At 37.8% G+C, this 13,922-nt stretch overlaps 1 protein-coding gene across 30 annotated transcripts in view; it reads left to right on the forward strand.

The window, feature by feature from the left end:
• CaMKII (Calcium/calmodulin-dependent protein kinase II) overlaps positions 1-13,922 on the forward strand; it is a 131,356-nt gene that overhangs the window by 106,578 nt on the left and 10,856 nt on the right. For 9 of the 30 annotated variants that reach the window (XM_086903320.1, XM_086903323.1, XM_086903325.1 and 6 more), the window contains 4 exons: positions 6,195-6,353; positions 7,932-8,030; positions 13,112-13,187; positions 13,533-13,627. In XM_086903320.1, the coding sequence (XP_086759446.1) occupies positions 6,195-6,353; positions 7,932-8,030; positions 13,112-13,187; positions 13,533-13,627 (429 nt within the window). Of the gene's footprint in view, positions 1-2,797; positions 2,948-6,194; positions 6,354-7,931; positions 8,031-11,463; positions 11,527-13,111; positions 13,188-13,532; positions 13,628-13,922 lie in introns of all 30 variants that reach the window. The other 21 variants (XM_086903314.1, XM_086903315.1, XM_086903309.1 and 18 more) reach the window with 7 other exon arrangements.

Here is a 13,922-nt window from a genome sequence, read left to right on the forward strand (position 1 = left end):
AAATATTTTTAAGTTTGTTGCCACTTGTCATTCGTTTAAGATTTTTTTTTTTTTTTTTGCATATCAAACGCGAGATAATTTTCCAAGAATTTTTATAATGAATGCCGATACGAATCTTCGATTTCGTAATGTGTTGAACTAATCGTGTTCTTACGAGAGAAAATAAGTTGATCGAGCAGTGTAGATTAGAGATCAAGATTTTGAAATTGTGTGTATTACAGAAACGCGTGTACAATTTTTAATGTTTTCAAACACGTATGCATTCGTTTAATTCATACGATTAAAAAAAATCTCGAGATTTTAAAATAAAAAAGATTGTTTCTATCAATGGAGATTTATCTAGTCAATGTATCTAAATTTGCTGATAATAAGCACCGTGGAATAGCATAGAGCAGATAGTTGTTAATTTAAAATTATATGTTATATACGTTAATTATTCATCTTTGGGGAGTCAATTTTAAAGATCGAGACAAGCAAAAAAGTTGATATACAAAATTGTTGACTTTTTTTTTCTCTTATTATCGATCAATATTTTTGTATATCTATCTTTTATAATTATTTTGCCCTCTCTTAGAATCGAGCTCCACCAAATAGTATGAAATAAAAATTTCTAGCATAGATATAGTCTGTTCGAAATCAATTGGCGTTCGAAGCAGCGCTCCCCACCATAGCTCGAGCGTACCCCCACCACTCTCGACCAGCCAGAGATTAGCAAGGCGGCATGGTGGGGGAAGGTAGCTGCGTTCCTCTAGCTTACAGCCACACCGTGACCTTGAGCAGTCAAAATCTCTAACCTGCACTACACAGCTTCAACTGTGTATCGGCCGGATAAAATGGAAAAATTCCGTACGACGATGGCGGCGAATTTCAAGGCGTGGTTCGATCTCGCGGGAATAAAATCTCGAGGGAGAAAACTCGAATATCGTCGGATCTCTTGAAGAAGCTCGCGTGGCGCGCTGTCAACGGAAATACCTGGCCGCTTGGCACCGCTTGAAAATAGATTGGCAGCAGTCCGCGTCGTTCGTTCGGCCATCCTCGAAGCCGGCCGTGCGGAGCGCAATAAAACCGAGTCGAACTCTTCGAGATTTTCCTCCGTTTCGCGCGGGACTAAGGGGCCTTCGAGATCGTTGCTCGATCCGTCACGTTGACGGTGGGGAAAGGGATAATAAGTGTTCGAAAGTGATAAATGCGTTTCGAAGGGAAGAGTGGTAGGTGAAGTCCTCGAAATGTCGGCCACCGCTGGCTTGCCGAGTTCCTCGAAGCAGCCTGATAATTACGGTGAGCCATAAACACATTTTACGTGACTTTAATCGCGCCAGGAGGATTTTTTTTTTGATGGAGTTCGTTTATTTGGAATTACGATTGGATAACTCGACTTAACTGAACGTACAGGTGGTTTCGTAATGTAACCCAAACCGAAACCTATCCCATTATTTTCACGTTTTTTTCCCCTGGAAATTTTTACACAACACATTTTTATTATATTTATAAATACGTTTTAAAAATACGAAAGGAAAAATTTTTCTCGAAAATCCAATCTAATCGAAACGGTCTACATATTTTCAATTAAGCTTGCTTTTCGAATTTTCGTGAAAGAAAATTCAAATTATCCGAATTGTACGGAATCTCTTCGAAGTTTCGCAACTCGCCCAAAAAAAGAAACGCTCCCTACTCTAATAAATTCCGCTCCAAAAACAACTAAACGAGCCGTGCCCCTGGCACAGGGACAAGAACAACTTGGTCCGGGCGGGGGATTTCGTATCGACATTTTCGCGTAAGATTTTCGGATGCGAGGCCGTGTGTCGGATGACTAATGTGCGGCGGCGTCCCACGCGAAACGAACTTCCGCCTCGAATCGAAGTGAATCGTGTTGGGTCAGGATCGGCTGCCAGCCTTTTCCAAATCTATTTTCAGCCGCGAAACCGTGTCTATGTCGGGCGAGAATCTGTCGTGGCTGTGCGTAACTATTCTCGTTCCACTTAGGCAAAGGTCGTCGCTGCTGCCACGTCGCAGAGGAACGTTTCCCGCTTGGAAACGTCTCGTTCGTTAACTCGCGCGTATCGTCGACGATCCTCGAACGCAGATGAGGTTGAAACGAAAAGCGACGGAGTTCACCTCGTGCAAACGTATTTTTTTTTTGCTTTTCTCTTACTTTCTTTCCTCCCTCCTTTTTTCTTCTTCTTTTTTTCTTCTTCTTTTTCGTGGAATTGACAACTACAGGATTGCTATGGTGAAACCAGAGAGAAGGAAGTGCGTTAAGTCAAAAAGTTGGACGAAAAGTTATTAAGAAATATCATCGATGAAGTGGAAGAAGGATCGAAAGAGTGATGATTTAACGCAAATTTTTCACGCTGGTTCTCACGCTTGTTGAACTCGCTTCTTCTACTAACAAGGAATGCTCTCTCTCGATTAACCTTGAAACCATCTTCCTCCTCTTCCAATTGATGAAAATTCTCGCTTCAACTCCTGGCGCCAATGGTACTTCTTTTTTCTAATCCTCTTTAACTCGATCCTCTCGATGTTCGAGCACATTCGAAAACAATTGTGGACGGAATGGAAATACGACTAACATCTAACGAATCGTCTTCTTCCCGATCTAAATAGACCCGATCCAGCGATCACGGTCTACTAAAACGTGTCCTCCTCCTCCTCCTCCTCTTCCTTCTCCTCCGCGCGAGAGGGTGTTTCTCGCGCGGTGCCTCGTGTTGAGTTTTGGACAATTTTTGGCCTGGTGTTGTTAATCAAAATCCGAAGGTTGGTCGTTTCTAATCGGTGAAATTCGAACTCTTCGACAAAGGCCCCGCCTCCCAGGGCACGCCCCCGAACAGTCCCGCCGCCGTGTCCGCGTTCTCCAGGGTAGTCGGGGCGGCGAGGGAGACGAACAAGCAGAACCAGGTTCAGGGAAACCCCCTTGGATTAGCCGCGGTACTCCTACAGGGAGCACAAGGTAAACCGGGTGGTGAGAGTCGAGCCGAGAGGGAAGCACGGTAGAATCGATACAATTTTAGGGCTGATTTATTTTCCGACTTTTTAATGCATTTCGAATACCTTCCCTGCTTTGCTGGAGATTCGTTGGAGAATATTTATTTCTCCAAGGAAAGCGAGAAGAGGGAATAACTTATAAGAGGGGGGAGGGGGGAAGTGTGTATTGGTATTTTAAGCTCTGCGAAAATTGGATTTTTATTTTCTCTTATCGGCTCGAACGATTTAAAAATGGATTCAACCTTTTGGCAAAGTAAATTTTGGAAATCCATGAAAAATTGTACGAGTGCAAAGCTACTTTCTAAGAACAAGCTTTGTATTTTTTCTTCCAAGTTGGCAATATTGTTTCTTAGAATTTTTTCCTTCCCTGTCTTCCAAAGAGATTCTTATCTTTAAAATTTTACGAATTCCATAAAATGTTCGGGTTACGTGTTTATAGTTCGTTCGGTCGAGAAGCAGTTAAATTTTAAAACCTGTGCAAGATATAAAAATAGAGAGGGTTAATATAGCTGCAGCATGTAATATCCCCGTGTCCTGTTTAACATTTTACGAGCGGCATAGTCGTCGGAAATAATTGCTCTTGGCGTCCCTTTTACGGCATTTTCTCTCCGCTCGGTGATGGTGTGACCGAAATGGGACAAGAATGGCGCGAAATATCAGCCCTCACCGTTTCTACCGTTCTTCCGGCTCTCGGTGGAGCAAAGTTTTTGTCACTTCCGCCTACGCCAGCAATCGATCCTTAATTCTCATCATTTCGAAGACAAGAAACAAGAATAAATGAGAGAAAACACGAAAGCAGATCCGTACACGAAATATATATATATATACGTATTTTTATATATTTCGAACACAAAGAAAGGAAACATACTACGTATTTTTCGAAGGAAACACATTCAATTATATACGCACAAATTCAACGAGAGATACAACAAGCCTTTTCGATCCTCGAAAATGAAAAAAAAAAAAAAGGGGATGGAAAGTCATTTCTACGAAGCCTGTCCATAACAATAACGATACTCGTTTCAACAAAAGTTTTAACGTTAACGTTCGAACGAACGAACGAAGGAACTCGATTCGAATTAAGAACAAAAAAAAAAAAAAAAAAAGGAAATCGAAGAAAAATGAAAAGAAATTAATGATGAACGAAGAAACGACGAAAATAATCTTACAATCGTTGTATTATAAATCATTCTTTTACTCTTTTTTTTTTTTCTTTCTTTCTCACGTCTTAAAGAATAATCGGGGATAATCGAAACTTCGTCGATTCTTTCTCTCTATCTACCTCTCTCTCTCTCTCTCTCTCTTTCTTTCTCTCTCTCTCTCTCTCTCTCTCTATATCGACGAATAAAAGTTTCTTTACGATCGGTCCCAGCAGAGACCCGCGAAATTGCAGACTCTCTTTGCGGCTGTTATCGGAAATTCGCCTACGTGGCGCAGGACACGAGGAAAGGATACTGAAATTCAACCAGACGAGCCCATCCCCCGACGAATCGGTAAGATTTTCTGTCGCGATCCAACCGTTTCTGCCTGAATTCGAGAATTGCTCTTCGAAAGCCTCGTGTGTTTGAAACGAGGGTGAAATTATCGATGGTTCTTTTTTTTTTCTCTCTCTCTCTCTGCGATGCTTCGAGGACCGAATTTTGAATTGGAAAAATTTTTCCTTGTGACAATTTTCGATTTGTAATTTCAAGGTGCCGTTGGAATTTTTTTCTTCCTTCTTTTTTTTTTTTTTTTTTTTTTTTGAGGGCTGAAAATTTCCATCTCACGATTCGAGATTTGATCTCGTGGTCCTTTAGGTATCAATTATCGTGAAATATACGCATATATACGATATTGTAAGTTGTGAATCATCGAAAACGCACACGGTTTCCAAGCAGAAACAAGACAGAAGACCGACAGAAATCGGTGAGTCCCTCTTAGAGTCGAAGCATGACTTGGATTTATTTTTCTCTCCCACGATTTTGTTACCTTTCTCGACATGGTCGAAAACGCAGGATATTATCACGCTTCGTGGCCTTAGATCTCTCTCACGCCCCCGAATGCTTGCTCTCCCCGCTACTTCTTGCGTGTTCTTCATTTTTTTTTTTTCTTTTTCTTTTTCTTACTGTTCTCAACCTCGAACAGAACACACAGCACCAATTGTCGATATTTTTTATAGCGCACACACGCATTTATTCCCTCCCCCCTTTTTTTTTTTTTCTTTTCTTCAAACATCAATCTCTACAGGAGGATTCATAGGAAACCGCGAGAGAATCGTCGCTTCGCCTTTTTCTTTCTTTTTTTTTTCTTTTTTTTTTTTTCTCTCGTTCGAATCTCGTCACGTTTCACCTGGTACAGTCTGATCTAGATGGAACGATCGAACGATCCAACACTTTGTTCGATCAGCGAGAAGCTCGCCTCCCCAGCGAGAGCAGAAAACGCCTGCATTTTAGCCAACTCGCTTCCGAATATATAAATATATATATATACAATTTCTTATTTATCCTCTTCAATCTTCTTCTATTTCTTTCTCTTTCTCATCTTTTTTTTTTTTCTTTTGTTTTCCTCTTTTGATATTCCTCTCACGACGCCTCGTTGCACTCTCGTGGAAAATTTTTTTAAAAATTCTCGACCCTCTATTTTCTCTTTCAATACACTTGGAGGACAAAAGAAACGATCTATCCAAGCTTTTGTCCTCCCCATCGTGGTTTCTCCCGATTTATCATTCGATATCCTATAAAAAAAAAAAAAAGAGATTCAAAAAGCGAAGGTTAATAAAAAATTAACCAACTCTTCTACTCCCATCATCTTGATATCAATCGTTCGATCAATTCAAGAGAGAATTCAATTCATTTTGATTCCATTTCTTTTTGAAAAATAATAATCTGACATTCTTCCACGAATTCAGATTGAAATTCCAAACTGTAGACTTTTCTTTTAATCATCGTCTCATCATCGACGACGAAAAGTCTCTCTCTCTCTCTCTCTCTGTTTCGAAATCGTCCTCTTCGATCCAAATTCGAAAATAACTCTCCAAGTGGCCGTGAATCGTCTTGTAAAAATCGTCGAGTTCAAATTCTCTGGTTGAGAGAATTCTTGGAAATTTTGAGAACACGCGAGAGTGCAACGATCGAACTGTGACGGTACGGCGAAAATCGGCCAGAAGCGACCGGGAGGAAGCTGTTCGGAGGCTGACAGTAGCTCGTCTTTTGGTTGGTTGGTTGCATGACTAGCTGGCAGCGCAGGAAGCGGTAGCAGCAGCGGTAGCAGCAGCAACAGCCAAAACAGCCAGACTGGCGCGTCACCGTCCTCGCCGGCGGCCATCTACATCGGCAGCAACCACGCGGCGACGCCCACGGCATCGTCGCGACGCTACGACTCCTCCAGCAACGGTCTGTATCCACCTTTCACGCACGCACACCTCTCTGCCTCTCTGGCTTTCTTCTCTGGTTCGATCTTTCAACCACGCGTCGAACAGGATAACACTCGATGAGAGTTAGTCGCGGATGAATTTTCGAAGATTGGTTCTGGAGGCGAAAATATAGAACGAGCATATGTGCGAAAGTGTCGTTTGAGATATTATTTATATATTTCGGAATATGGGCCAAATACGGGGATATATTCGTTTGTGAATAAAAGTACGTCTTGAATGGCATTTTTTAATATTGCTTGTTATTTCGTTTAATTGTTTCAGCCTTTAGAATTGAACTTTCGAAGATATTTTTCGAGTATATAGTGTGTATATATATATATATTGACAGCTTAAGAAATAATTTGTTAACAGGTTAAAAATCGAGGGGTTTATGAAAGAGTAAGGATTGCTATTTTGTATAAGTTTAGTTAGCAATTTATATATATTCTTTTTCTTTTTTTTTCTAGTTTATTCCTTGATTCTTTCTCTTTACTACATTTTTCATCTTTTTTTGTTTCTCAGTCTTCGAAGAAAATGTTTAATGCATCGTTGATCGAGAAGAATTGTATCATAGATATAATATAACGAGAACAAGAATCGAAATAGTCAGAGGATATATTTAAAGATAGATGTTTAATTTCGATTCCGGTCTACAATTTAATAATCGTTTGATCGTCAACTTTCAACGTTGGACAACGTTGGAGAAAATTGTTTGTAAAAATACGGTGAAATATTAGTGCATAATTTGGACGAAAATTACGAAAGACAAGGGTGGAAAAAATTCGATTATTTCTTTCGCCGTGTGGACAATGAATTGGCAAGATTTAAAATGGAAATTGGATGTTTTCCACGGTTGAGAAATTGCAGAGAACGTGTCACGAAACGATCGCCGATAATGCGTTTCATTGTACGGAAACACGGCTGCCATCGCGAGGCTTGATTGATTCCCGTAATGGGCAAAAGTGCATTTATCGCGATCGTGGCCCGTAAATCAGGTTCCCATTTCGCAAATGGAAGACACTTTTACGTTCGATTGCCGAACGCCTCGTTGAAAAACGATTTTCTCCATCCGAAAATTCGCCACCTCGATAATTCTCCTTCAAATTATTCCACCACCTGTGCGGCTCAAAATTATCCTGCATTTAATTTGCCCTCGAGTCGATTAAACGCAAAATTTTTGGATTAAAATTCTCTCTTTCTCCTTCGACTCGGGATTTATTCAAAATTATCCCAAGATTTCTGTTTGCAAAGACTCGGCAAATCGCAATTTTTCAACTTGAAACAACGATGCATCAAGCTTATTTTCGCGTATCGAGAAGAATTATTTTCCGATCTCATTCGCTCGTTCAGGCCAGAGAGGAAAGCGGTCTTACGATCGCCCTTTAATTTTTACGAAATTTTTCACGTTCGATGACCCCTCTTCTCCCTGTGTGTGTTTCTCTGCATGTTCCGGTTGCACGCATCGCTGACATGCCGCCTCGAATTCCAATGCATGCCACTTCGAAACGAATCGGAAGCGAGACTTTCCCTCCCCCCCCCAAAAAAAAAAAAAATACAGAAAAAATATCAGAAGCGGAAATTCGACGCGCGAACAACCCCGGATACATGCCGCTTATTCAAAACGAGTCAGAAGATGGTAAGAAGAGTACCAACGCCGGTAAGGCCGCAGAGAAGTCGAAAGTTAAGATTGACGAGGACGCCTGCTCGAAGATTAGACGCTGCTGCTCGTTGTCGTGAAGTTTTGAGCCTTGCGACGCTGCACAATTCTCCTCTCTCGAAGTTACTCGCTCGTTTCGATCCCTTCTTCTTATTATTATTATTATTCTCTGTTTCGGCTATTCGACGATTCGATCTATCTTGACTCTAGAGAGAAAACGCTTGACCGGAGAAAAGAGTTGAAAATTCGATTTCGAAGGAAGAAAAAAAATTATTGTGCACGATCGTTCTATCGCTCGAATAATTTTGTTTTAAATTGTTGTTGAAAATTTTGCTTAAAAGTGTTTTTGGAAGTTCCAGAGGTTCGTACAGTGTCGCGTACAGGCTCGCCGCATGTCTCTTGTTTTTTTTTTTTTTTTTTGCCTTTTGGAGACTGTCTCTTTTCTTTTTTTTTTTTCGCTTTTTTTTTTGTTTTTTAAATACTTTCAGTTTTTGAATGCCTGATTTAATCATTTGTGATTGAGTCGCAAAGTGACTTTTTTTTTTTTTCCTCGATACGACTCGCTGAATTGATCCGTGACGCGACGAAATTGTTGTATACATTGTTTCGTGAATGAATTGTTACATGGTTTTTTAACGATAAATTCTTGGATTCCCAATGATTCGCAAACGTAGCATTATATTATAAAACGATATGAAACCAGAAAGGTTTGTCAAAATTCTAATAAATTCTTGATTTTATTCGTCGTGTCGCGTGAATTTCAGTGGTCACGGTTTTAATTAATCGGACGGCGAACCGCAAGTAGTAAGTATCGATTTTGATCAGACGAAAGGAGCCCATCGACAGGATACAACGACGTTCAAGGATTATTCTTCGGTATTTTGATCTTCTTAACGATTAAAATATTTAAGGAAAATAAATAATCTAAGAAATTCTACGACATTTATCTCCATCCACTTTTTGTTCTCAAATAGAAGATTATGAGATGGGACTATGCGAACTCGAAATTGTCTCTCTGTACGCCCCCCATTGTTCGTTCTGCATTATGTATCGTAGAGTTTAGTGTGCAAGCAGATGCTCGTAAAATATCATTTCCACGTGAAAGAAGTTAAAGTCGTTTTCGAAAAGTTTTGCAGAAAGATTTGCAGCAGGGAAGAAAAAAACAAATAGAGATTCGTAAAATTTTATCATCTTCTTTTAATTTCCCTTTTCAAACGTGACATCATCTTCGTGGATGATAAATTTTCTAATTACATTCCAAGAAGTATGGATAATTGAAAAATAATTAATTCGCGAAAAAGTCTCGAAGAAAAAAAATTGAATAGAAGAAACTTTTGTGAAAATATCACACTGAACGATTATGAAACGATTAAATAATTAATACGAAATGAAATGTCATGAAATGATATTTTATTCGCTTATAAACGTTGATCAGGCTGTCGTCTACGCTACAAATCCACGTGTAATCCGTGTGTAGGCGCAAACTGTTAACGTTCTAATAAACTTGTGAAACCTGACACGTTGTGTTGTATGAGAACGAAACGAATCATCGGACAGGCTTCGTAGTTAATTACATTATTTTAAGCTAATCTACTGAAAGAGTGATCTTTAGAAAGAATGGTTTCTCATAATGGGCGTATCGCCTGTGGCATTCCTTGCTGGGAAACGAATGGATAAAAAGGATTCGTGTGCGTAGAAGGCGCGAGTTTATCAAATTGATTGATTGAGGCTTGAACGCTTCTCGTAATATATGCATACATTGATAAAATATGTTTTTATCGTCGTTTTCGACGATACTGTAAAAGCTTTATCTTCGTATATATCTTGGTTCACTCTGTATCGACTCTTTCTTGATATTGATTCATTTTATTTTTTTTTTTTTTGTTTCTTTCTTTCTTTCTTTCTCTCTTTTTCTCTTTATTTTACGTTTACATTGTACAAGAAATCTACTCTGATATAGCATGTACAGGATGTTAAATATCGCTTATAAAAAATGTAATTGAAAAGCAATTGATATTAAGAAATGAATAATTATCTCTTATCGTTTTTCATGTAACGATGAGAATGATGATTTAATAAGGAAATATATTTTGAAGTGAGTTTACAATGTCATTTGAAGGTCACTTTAATTACAATTAAATCGCTTAATATGACGTTGAAAATTTTTGTCAAAATATTTTTCCTTCGAATTATCGTACGTATCTTGTAAAGAACGTTCTGCATTTTTTTTTTTTCGTGATATCAATTGTTTAGCATTTACTTCAAACGACATTTAATAATAGACACCCTGTATATACCGTATATTTCTTACGTGCGCGTATTCAAAGTGATTCATTGACAAAACCGAGTGAATTTTGAAAGAAAACGACAATGAAGGATGCATATACGATGCATCATTCTTTACTCGCATCTATTTCTTTTTCCTTCGTTACATTTTTTTTTTTTAAACTTTGACATAAACTTTCCACTCTCCAATTATTTAAGAAATCTTTCTAACAATTAGATTACAAAATTAGATGAAAATTGTCCAAAAATTTTTATTCAGATTTGATAGATTAAAATTTTCTATTTTGAGGCAATATATCTTCGTTCGTGACTAAGTCAATGAATCATCAGCCAGATAAAATATCATCGAATCAATCATATCGATTTCTAGAAATTAATCGCGCTTTCTCGAGCGTAATGATAATTCATTATGTATCACTATTTTCGAATGCGTTCGATTTTCATCGCGAAAAACGCGACACAGACAAACGTCGTCGCATCCACGCGGCACAGTGTTTGCAAAGAAAGGGAATAAATGGGAAGAAAAATCGTGAAAATCGGTCGCGGAACGAAGAAAATCCGAAAGACACGTTGACTGACAAGGGGAAGAAGGCGCAGGAAGAAGAGAAAATGCTTTCGAGGACGAGATGGGACCTGAGGAGACGGTTAATCCTCTTGCGCGAGGATTAAGCTCCGCGACGTTTCTCTTTTCTCATTCAACTTCCCGTCTTTTAGAAATCTTGAAAAATCCAAAAAAAAAAAAAAGAGAGATATCCACGAAAATCTCGATAAACTTTAGAATATGATTTAAACCAACTTTTCTTTTTGCTAAAAAAAAAAAAAAAAAAAAAAAAAGAAATGAAAAAGAAAAATTCAACGGAAGAAATATCGAAAAAACTATTTTTCTTGCTGATAGAAATAAAAATCATCGACAACACCGGAAGTAATCCCCGCGGACCTTAATCTTCCGCGAAATCACGCTTGAGACACGCAAGAAAAGAAATCCTGCTGCGGAATAAACGATCCACATAATTGCCAAAAGAATAATTTCAAAAAAAAAAAAAAAGAGAAAGGAAATAAGAAAAGCACGTATGAGTTTAAGAAAAAAAAAAAAGGGTATCTATATATAAATATATGTATGTATATATTATATATATATTGCTTGTAGAAATAAGAATCGTGTGTCCTATCAAGACCTGCAGCCAGCTCTCGACGAACTCCCAGTGTTCAGGTAACGGAAGAACCTATCTCACTCTCACTCAAAACTCTCTCTCTCTCTCTCTCTTTCTCTCTTTCTTTCTCTCTATTTCTATCTACATCTATATCTATATCTATATCTCTTTTTCTCTCTATCGAGGTAATCACCGATGTAGCTGTACGAGAGGAGAGAATCATGTTGCAACGCTTTCCGTGTAGAACGGGACGCGTGTAGAATAAATTTTTCACTTTCATGCCACATGAATTTTACGCAAACGTATATTATACATATTTGTTATTTCGCTCACTGTGGTGCGCAGTAGGATAGTTACGGCACTGTGCTGTTACGCTGACGGTGGTGGTCGCCGGATTAAACACGTAAATTCATTTGTTTTTTTCATCGTATGATTTCGAAGATTAATCAATATGAAAGACCGATTATTGGTAATTTTATTTATCAATTTTTTCCAACACTATTCAAGGAATTAAAAGTTGAACGATACTTTTCTTTTTTCTTTTTTTTTTTTTTTTTTTTATAATTGAAATCGAAATAATTCGAATATTTTCGCGCCTTACGTTCGAAGGTTATGATTGTATTTTATAGGCGGATGAAAAAGGATAGGAATGTATCACGTAATATTAATATCTAAAGGATTGATTTTTGTACAAATAAAAAGTATAATACGAAAGAAGAGAAAAAAATAAGGTACTTATCAAGGAATTATTCTTCAAGGATCCAAGAAGCAGTCATGAACAACGAGAGAACAACGACATCTTCTTCTCCTCGATTTCGAATTCGTCGAACACATTTTTTCTCGTTGTCCGAGCGACGATAAATAATTAGAATTTTAAGCAAAGTCACTAAAACTTCGTCGTTGTCGCGTCGAAAAATTCGAAAACGGTCTAAATCACAATTTAATCTCGAAACAACTGATTCAAACGACGCGTGCAACGACGAAACTGTTCGATACACTTCCACTTGACTAGATGGCACCGGTGTCGTAACTTTTATAGTCATAAGGACTTCGTTCTCTCGTTATAGTAAAGGATATTCCTTTTATAAATCGGTACTTGTCAAGTGGGAAAAGAAAATTTATGAAGAATGAAAATTCGATTCTCGAATGGTCTCTTTTCATCTGTTGAAATAATTTGTATTCTATTAATTGCAATTATTTTTCTTTAAATTATAAATAGTAATGTGAAATGATAAATAATATGTAAAGATAATGAAAATGTAATGATATTTTTTAGGTTATGTATCTGTTCAGAACCATTTGAGAATCGCGTGTCATTGGAGTCTGATAGAATGGTAGTAGAATTTTTTGATTAGAGAAAAGGGTAGAGATTGTTGAATGTGATGTGCGAGGATAATGTCATTTTTTGATTTTTGAGACGACTCCAATGGGTGACACATTGATGTATGATATATATACGTATTTTAATTAATAAGAGAATCTTTGGCGTAGGACGTAGAAGTTGATAAAGATTCGTGCATGTGATTGTTGTGCCGTACGATGTGTCGGTATGAGCCCTGATCGTTTTATTTATTTTTTTCGTTGATCGATCGGGCATGCCGATCGTCCTGTTTTCATTGATCAATAATCTATTGACAATTCCAGCACGCCGTCAGGAGATCATCAAGATGACTGAGCAACTCATAGAAAGCATCAACACCGGAGATTTCGAGGCGTACACGTAAGTGGCAATAAATTTCAAAAGGAAGAAAAAACAAACATTTTTGCTGCAGTTTCAGTGAAAAAGATTTATCAGGATACCAAAGTTCCAATGAAAAAATTTATAAAGGAGCCGAATTTACAGGATAATATAGTAAAGACAGGAATAAAGTGCAAACAAAGAATAATAAAAAATAATATAATAATTCATAAAATCGTAATTCAAAGAGAAAAAGTCGTAATATTGTAATCAATTATTTTTTCAATTAAAAATAATTTAGGTTAATCTCTGTAACAATGCAAGTCTGCTTTCAGTGAAATTAAAGTAAAATAATTCAGATAATTCTAACATCTCTTACGCTTCCAGGAAAATCTGTGATCCACATCTGACTGCATTCGAGCCAGAGGCTCTAGGTAATTTAGTCGAGGGAATGGATTTCCACAAATTTTACTTTGATAATGGTAATTATGACTCATTTGCATCACTGTTAAATCGTATCGCGCTGACAAACGCACAATTGTATTTACGTTTGATTTGTTCCAATCTATTGCTGCATGATGTATTATATCCGAGAATCGAATATTTACATTCTTATTCATGTGGATGGGATATAAGCCAGCCGTTAAAACGTTTTTTATCCAGGAGTTGAAATTTCCGATCGATCGGTGCATTTGTCGTCGAATTTAATTGCATACTGCTTCTTATTGCACTTTTCATTGATATAAATACTGAATGCACAAAATTTCTTTTTTCTTT

Source organism: Apis florea, unplaced genomic scaffold (assembly GCF_048593485.1).
Source record: "Apis florea isolate Af1SG1 unplaced genomic scaffold, ASM4859348v1 contig_2291_pilon, whole genome shotgun sequence".
NCBI classification, from domain to species: Eukaryota; Metazoa; Arthropoda; class Insecta; order Hymenoptera; family Apidae; genus Apis; species Apis florea.